Source organism: Pyxicephalus adspersus, chromosome 2 (genome assembly GCF_032062135.1).
Source record: "Pyxicephalus adspersus chromosome 2, UCB_Pads_2.0, whole genome shotgun sequence".
In the NCBI taxonomy this organism is placed as follows: Eukaryota; Metazoa; Chordata; class Amphibia; order Anura; family Pyxicephalidae; genus Pyxicephalus; species Pyxicephalus adspersus.
Window position 1 is genome coordinate 113,109,843 of NC_092859.1, and position 8,469 is coordinate 113,118,311.

The 8,469-nt window shown below is 38.0% G+C and overlaps 1 protein-coding gene across 1 annotated transcript in view; it reads right to left on the reverse strand.

Annotated features, from left to right (window-relative positions):
• Positions 1-249: 249 nt before the first annotated feature.
• Positions 250-8,469, reverse strand: part of STRIP2 (striatin interacting protein 2) — a 25,694-nt gene continuing 17,474 nt past the window's right edge. The window contains exons 16-21 of the mRNA XM_072401882.1: positions 7,898-8,024; positions 7,259-7,359; positions 5,479-5,545; positions 3,282-3,386; positions 2,457-2,661; positions 250-945 (exon numbers count right to left, since the gene is read on the reverse strand). Coding sequence (XP_072257983.1) covers positions 695-945; positions 2,457-2,661; positions 3,282-3,386; positions 5,479-5,545; positions 7,259-7,359; positions 7,898-8,024 — 856 coding nt within the window. The 3' untranslated portion in view covers positions 250-694. The remainder of the gene's footprint in view (positions 946-2,456; positions 2,662-3,281; positions 3,387-5,478; positions 5,546-7,258; positions 7,360-7,897; positions 8,025-8,469) is intronic.

Below are 8,469 nucleotides of genomic sequence, written 5' to 3' on the forward strand. Positions count from 1 at the left end.
ACCAAGCATGATGGGATGTCTACCCTATAGAGGAGCAGCGATGAATCCCTGGATCTGAAGGTTTGTCATATTTTCATGCATACATTATTTTTTTTTTTGCATTATTTTTAACATCACAAGTATGTTAACTTCCTATTCATTTATGCTTTTCTAACTGTTCACTAAGCAATACCTCCCTTCACGTATCATTAGCAATAGCTTTTTATTGTTGTTGAGCCACAAGGTGTTCAGAAGAAATAAAAACACAAATGCTTTTGAATTAGTTTTATATTAAACCAAAACCTCACATTTTTAGATTTTATTTACACACACAAAAAGATAAGTTTAGAGACCCGACACGCTACTATACATCCATGGCTTCACACTAATATCAGTCTAGTATGACATCATACTAAGGATAGGCACTTGAATAAAGGCATCAGATAATGGGAGCTTGTGGACGGAATCTGTGCCAAACAGATCTGCTCCCCCTAAAACAGAATACTGGCAATAACACATCAGTCTGTGACTTCACTTCAGTGCAAATGGAAAGTGACACCCTCCTAAAACAACAATTATGCTAGTTTCTTTAAACTAGACCCATAGCAGAGAAAAGTGATGTCTTTAAAATGCAAAATAGAACTGGCCATATATCTGCAAGTTACTATTTTCATTTCCCATAAAATGAAAATGACTAAATGACTACATCTGGTAGTCAGGAATACTGCAGCAGTTCATCCCATTGTATTGGCTTGGAAAACACCTCTCTTTCCAACCACATCTCATAAGTGTAATTAAAATCTTCTGGAAGCTCAATCCTCTGCCCCACCACACTCTGCAGACAGTTATCTACAGGGGCAAACTCCCAGTTTGGATTCTTCTCATATCTCCGACTATTAAAGCTCTCAATGTTCCCCCGTAATGTGCACTCCTCAGCCTGGAAGTCCCAAGGTCTTGCATCAATATCTATAGAAATGTAAAATACTGAATTAAAATCCAAAAAAAGATAGTTGTAGTTTATAAATAGATATTTACCAATCATGTGTGGCTTAAGGTGAAACAGGTGAAGTTTATAGAAAGAAACAACTTTATTATTTACTATAAAAACAGTACACACTGCAGTGTTGCTCCAGCACCAACATTGCTTCCAATTGGTAATTATTCTACTTATTAGCCATGGAGGTAGGAAGTTGTATAATATAATTTGCTGTAGGAAGAAAAGTACACTGCTTTGTTCTCATTTCGGCTGCAGAATAGGTGCATTGATGTTCATGAGGTGTTAAGAACAGGTAAAGGATCCAAAAGATCATTTTATCAGTTTGAGATTTTTTTTTGTTTTGTTTTTAGTAACAAGTTTCAACTCCAACTTAAAAACAGTGCACAATATGGTGGGTGTTCTCTCTCCATCAGCAGGAAGGAGCAAACATGGCATTTGCATTGTCATTTTTGGCCCCAAAGTAAAATGGCAAAGTGGCCCTGGGGTATGCTGGTATTACAGCGGAACTAAAATCAGTGGGTGGTGAGCTTCTACCATACCATTAAGTATGCACAGCATACTTATCTTGTGCTATCACCCTGCAGCAATTACAGGTCCAGAACCTGTCATTGCTGTAGGGATGGGAGCCGGCATCTTTTCCACCGCCTCCACAGCTGACTTACGTGGAGATGGCGATCGCTCTCTGGTGGCTTCATGTGTGTGGAGCAATGCTGCACAGAGCCGAACTCGAAGCTACATAGTACATGCGCTGTGTAGTTTAGAGCAGACACAAAAAGCTACCACGACTGGATGTCTCTTTTCTCAAAAAGTTTTGATTTCTCAGTGTAGGTCTGCTTTAGGAAATACAGGTTAATTCGTAAAAAGTAGACAAACTAATTTTAAAATTGCCTGGTTATGTACAGAAACAACCTAAAATGCTCCTAATGTTTCTTTAAATCCATGCATATACAGGGTTACCAATTTTCCCAAGCGGGGTGAACACTTGGAAAAGGAACACTAGCATGTTTGTTTCCAGGCATTTGTGTGTACAGGTTATATTCTCCAGTGCTAGGAATTACATATTGCTCCTGAGACCATCGTTCACCATTGCAAGATAAATTCAGAAGTCAGGCATGCAGTGTATTCCCCTGCATGAAGGATAATATTGACTGTATTACAGGAGCTGCCCAGTGCCCACTGGCTTGGTAAATTAATAACAGCAGGTGCTGGCAGAAAGTGTGGGAAAGCTCTACGCTCACCAAAGATGGCAAAAGAGTTAGAAAACACAGGTGGAGCGAGTGGCCAAAAAAAGAGAATTATTTAATAAAAAAACATTATATACTTCACACAAACTAAGGACACAAAACACAAATAATAACAACATCCTGGTTAACTTCTAAAAGAAACTGCAGTAGTCTATACATATATCTTCAATAGTCATTTAGATATTTTAAGTGATCCACAAAGGTGAACAGGTGATGTATTATAGGTAGTTACTCACCATTGCCATAGGCCCAGTCATCATTCATTCTATGACGCACCATTTGGTAGATAGCAGACATGGTTTTCATGTTGCTCTTTCTCCACTGTCTGCCCAGGTACTTTGTCTGGAGCTTCAGCAGCCTCAGCACATATAACTGCATCATAGCCTGCTTAACCTTTAGTGCTCGTTTTAAGATGGGAGCAGACTTAAACACCACCAGCATCTGTAACCAGCAAAGTAGATAGCTTGTTATGCTCTAAAATACATTAAATAGGAGAAATCACACCACACAATAAGTTTATCTAAAGTCACGTATAAAGGAAATCTTCTAATGATGATGCCAGCGGCAGTGACAACTAAGAAGTGACTTAGTCACTTCCTGTTCTTCAACATGGGACAAACAAAAAAAGAAAAAGGTTCTGACTAATAACTACATTTTGCACAGCCAAAATAAATGAAGATATGTTTTAAAACCCAATATAGAGTCCGAAGGGGAAACATGGGCATACAAAGCTTCTGGATTTGATTGAAAGCAAGGTTTTTTTCCCCATTTGCAGTATGGAAAATGCAGATAAAAATGTGAATCTTTTCAATCAATAGTAAACAGCAAAGATATAGAGGATGAATTCCAAAACCAGCAAGTGTGCACCCTATGGCTAAGGTGTCATCCCACCAACCATACCCAGGATGTACGATCATTTATTTACAAGTTACATTGTTTTTGTTGTTCAGTGTTCATCAGCAGTAATAATGCATTTATAGCATGTGCACAGTTATTTTAGCTAATAAGCCCAGGAGGCACATCATATGAATGTCACGTCTATCTTTTGGCTGGATACTCACCATGGTCCGGGAATGTTTCCACTTGGTGAGCTTGTTGAGGATTCTTAACAAGTTGATGCAGGAGAAAAGATTCCGCCAGCAGAACTGGTTATTGTCTCCGGACTCCTGAAAATGCAACAAATATACACAATTTAAGAATAAAATAATCATTGTAATGCTTTTCCTGCTGCTACAAACTATTAGGATAATTTATCAATACTGTTTCACAGCAAGGCAGTGCAAAACAGGAGCAGAGAGTGGTGATATATTAACTTTAAGATTTCCACTCAAATCATATTATTCATCCTCTGCCCAAGAGTAGTATTGCAGCATAATAAAAACTGCTCCCGATTTCTTTATTGCATGCGTTATAAAAAGCGATGTCATCTACTGTGCTAAGTCTGTTTAATAACTTTGCAAAACTGGCTACCCTGAATTGGGGACTGCAGATATGCAAATCATTCTCTGTCTCACTAGCTACCATCCATTTTCTTCAAGCGAGATTTCAAATTAATTTCAAAAGTAAATATTATTGATCCTCAAGATTTATCCAACATGAAATTTACTACATCCAATCATTTTTTTACATGTAGTATCACCTATCACTCTTTTCATTCTGTAAACACCATTGGGCTTCTGTTGCTGTTCTTAAATGTGTATGCAAGACTTTCCTGCCATTGCTACTGTGTACTGTTCTGCAAACATATGGACGTTGCTTGACACACCAACATCCATAAACTAACTACATCATCAAATATTTTGTATCTGAAGCTCATCACCTTTTCACTATACATATTTAGTGCTGTCTAAAAATTCTATCCCTTTCACTTACTGGCATGTGTCTACAAAAATAGCCAGGTATATATGTATAACAGTATATGAGTTGCATTAACCTAAAAGAACTTTTACAATAACAGTTTTCTTAAAAGGTCTTTCCAAAACAGAAACAAGTTGTCTGCAGTACACCACACTGTCCACCAGGTGTCGGCATAATGCAGAACTTTTCTCCCTCATCTGAACAAGCAGACCCTTGGGAGTTGAATGAAAAAAAAAAATAAAAAGCCTTTGAAACATTAGAAAAGTCACAGGAATCCAAGAATCACATTTAGACATGAAATAACAAGGCAAAGCAATACAAATGTTATCTTCCTGACAAAAGTTCACAAAAGTTATTAACTGTTGTAACATACAGATAATGATCAGAACAGATAATAAAGGAGACAAGGAGAGAGAGAAAAAAAACACAATGTAACACTACCATCTAACAATAAAGTAAACCCAGTATAGAGAATTCCTATCAAAAGTCTCCAGTGACTTCAGGGTTCATGTATCTTCATTGTTTATTATTGAAAATTTATTGAACTGTACCTGTTACAATAAATGACTAGGATATGGTTTGGGATCAGGTCAGGCAATACACAGACAAGTTCTTGCAAGTCATTTGACTTTTCTAAGTAATGTCAGGGACAATTATGCCATACAGAGGATAACAAGCAATCAGAAGTGTAGGTAAAAATACAAAAGTAGTGGAAAATCTCTAGCAGAGACCGAAAATTATTCATCAACCACCCCCACCACCACAGAAGAATTAAGAAACACTGCTGTTCCGGGTCTAATTCATAAGGGAATTTCTCTGTCATTACAGACTGCTAACCAGATAACTGGTAAGATGCAAACATTTTGGAAATCCCCAGAAAGAATCATATATAAGAAACAATCAAACAACAAATGACCCTTGTAGCAGTTGCAGAACTCCGCATCTCAAGATAGGACATTTACATAAACATAAAGGAACATGTGCATCTTGGACCCGCTGATTTCAGCCTTTTGATGAAGTCACAACCCCAGGAACATAACACCACTGACATATATCTGGGATGAACTGGCATATTAGATCAAGATGATTTAATTCTGCAAACCTTGTGGTAAAAAATCCTGCCTTACCTTCCACAACACTAGTATTTCACTACCGACTGCCTTGTCTCCCCCGGGCCTTATACCAGCACCACAGTATGTCCAAGTATACAAAGTACAATGTAGGCTTGTCATAATAAATCAAGATTTGTGGTTTTATTTTTAAAAGCAGATATCTTATTGTTATGGGCACATTATTATGGTGTTTTAAAAACATTCTGTATGGTAAGAACATGCAGTAGTTTACTGGAATAAGTAGTAATCCCTCTGCCATGGCAGAAAGGCATGTCCCAAATTTTCTCACCAGACTTTCAGCAGTCAGTTCTGGCAGCTCATGGACCACACATGATGGAAAGTCAAGAAGAGAGATACTGAGAAAGGAAGAAACAAAATATATGTAAAATAATGTAATGTAATAACATATATGTAAAGAAATCTGAAAAGTACCCTTATGAATTCAACACACAAAAAGATAAAAATGTAGAGTACCTATACTTATAGTTTGCTCTGATTACAAGGACATATAAGTATATATATATATAGGTAAGTAGAGAAGCAGCAGTAACTAAAGGGATTAGGGTGACCAGATTCCTCTAACATCATAGAATTACCTATGTTTAGAGGAATAGTACTTCTTCAGAAGGAAGGAAATGAAAACTTCTTCAGAAGGAAGGAAATCAGCTGTATGACAGCTTCTTTAAAAAAAACAACATAAGTCATATCCGTAGGGAAAATGTCCTCAATTTTATGTGTATCAGCTTCTGTGTTTGAGGGGCCATTCTAATTATACTTTTTTTTTTTTTTAATCAAACAACATTAACAGCTTTTTCAATGAACTACAAGCTTTCACACCCAGAGATACAGTACACATACAGCTTAGTCCAGGGGTCAGCAAACTTTTATGGCCACTAGGCCGTTTCAGGGGTGGGCGGGAGCACACTAGGTCAGACTCTGAGTCCCCCCTAATGGCACCACCCCCACTAGGAACGCCCCCTGAAGTGAAATCCCCCTCCTCCGTATGCATTGCGGAGAAGGATTTTCCTTCAGGGAGCGTTCCCTATTTACCGCGGCGGCAAAAGTATCAACGTCAGCCGCGGTAAAAAGGGGAGCAACGGCAAGGAGGCGGCACCAGAGCTCCAGCAGTTCCTAACGACCCCCTGGCAAATCTGGCCGGCAACCTGGAGCTCCGGAGCCACGGGTTGCCAGCCTAAAGGCTGGAGTTTGCCGACCCCTGGCTTAGTCCATCACTCCAGAACAGGAAGTGTGTCAAAAAACCAGGTGAAATTAAAGGGAATAAAAATAAAGGGAAAAAGATGTGCATGCACCATATCTAAAGATCAGGCTTAAACATATAACATTTAGTTCTTGGGTTCAGATATGATTTAATATTTGAGCCTAGGCTGAAATATAGTACAGCAGTAGATTACCATGCAATGTAAAAAATAATCGAATCAAACAAAAATCTAGAGCACTCATGATCTATGTTTGATCAATGCCAGTTCCTGCACCTAGACACCCCCTAACCCCGGGGGCTAAGGTTTTCCTGGTCGCTTACCCACCAAACAGCCCCCTTACCCTCTCTGTGATACTGGTTAAAGTATGGACCAGTTCAAACCCAATATATTTTTATTGCCAAGCACTAGGAAACTGCAACATGACAAAATGAAATGGGAAATTCTACATTTTGCATTTGACCCCAGAACAGTACTAGTGAGAAATTCTTTCAATAGAACACTTGTTCTAGTGACCACCGTGTAAAAGAGGACACCCTTTAATGGAAAATTGCAAACATCACTCCTCCAGAAGCCTTGAGAAATACCCCTTAACAACAGTTTACATGAACCCTTTAACTGGTAACACCTGAAACATGTCTAGTATATATCAGATGATGCGAGGATGCTAATAGTAAAAGCAGCAGATGTTTTCAGACATTTACTCTTATACAACCTATGCCATTCTAAAACTTTGTATTAAATTGTATAACAGACTTTGATGAGAAACAGACAAGGCAAATTGTGTTACAGCTCACACAGAAAGTTATATTTGTCACCAAATAAGATCCAGGTGTAAAACTTTGCTCCCACCTGTTCTTGGCACAGATGTAGGACATAATGTTCTGGTTGAAGAATTTCAGGATCAGAGGGATGCAGTTAGCAAACACCAAGTGTTGGGAGACATATTCAAACTAAAACAGAAGAAAAAGAGCTGAACATTGCTATATACTGCAGGACAATACCTCCATGAAAGGATTAAAGTGGAACACTGGCTTCAGGTATTAACAAACATGATTCATGTAACTATTTTAATAAATATAGTGTGCCAAAACCCTCACAATTGGCCCTCGTCATATTGCTGAGCACACGTCACTCAGCAGTCTATTTTTTTTTTCATCCTAATACAAATCTATGTGCAAGATGAAACATATCCAGTTTTTTAGTTAGATCCTTGTACATATCTACTTTAAACATTCCTGCAGGCTATACCCAGCAATTCTTAATATATATATATTAGGGATCTGTATTTTATGACTTGCTTTGGACACATTATGATGAAGACTGAAGCCCAAGTGTTTCAAATACATTTCTCAAGCCTAAATAAATAAAAGATAGGAAGACCCTTCTCACTACAATATCTTATAATGAGGAGATGTAGAAAAAAAAGTGCTGTAATACATGCAATCTCATAGTTACATACAGAACTACATGCAGAGTTAGCCAGCTCACCTGGTAGATGTGGTTAAGCTTTAAGTGTTTGAGCAGCAGTAACAGCAGTGCAGATACACTCTTTACAATGATCTCTTTGTGACGGTTCACATCAATCCCCAGTTTCATGCTTTGCAGCACAGTGACCCTACGAAACAAAAAGATGAAATTAAACATGAAGTGGGGACCTCTGGTTTAAAGAGTAATTGCGTTGTTCACAAAACCTAGGCTTTAGCCAAAGTTCAATAACCAGTTCAGCTCAACAAGTTAACTTTTTATAGACATTAAACTGTCCAATTCAATGATTATAGTATATTGTTGCTATATTGGCAAGCTTATGCAGCACCTGGCTGTACTAAAATATGCAGTATACAATGTAGTAATTGTATAATCCTAATTCCCATGGAGTAAGCACGTGTTTGCCCATAAACACCCTTCACCGACATAACAATCACGTTAATGAAACTGAACAATCTGTCTAGAAGCTTTAGATTACAGATGACAACATTTATATCACAAAGCAGTATTTTACCAAACCCTGCTCTGTTTTCCGCTCAGCTGTGTGATCATCAAAAACAAACTACTCAAAAAGC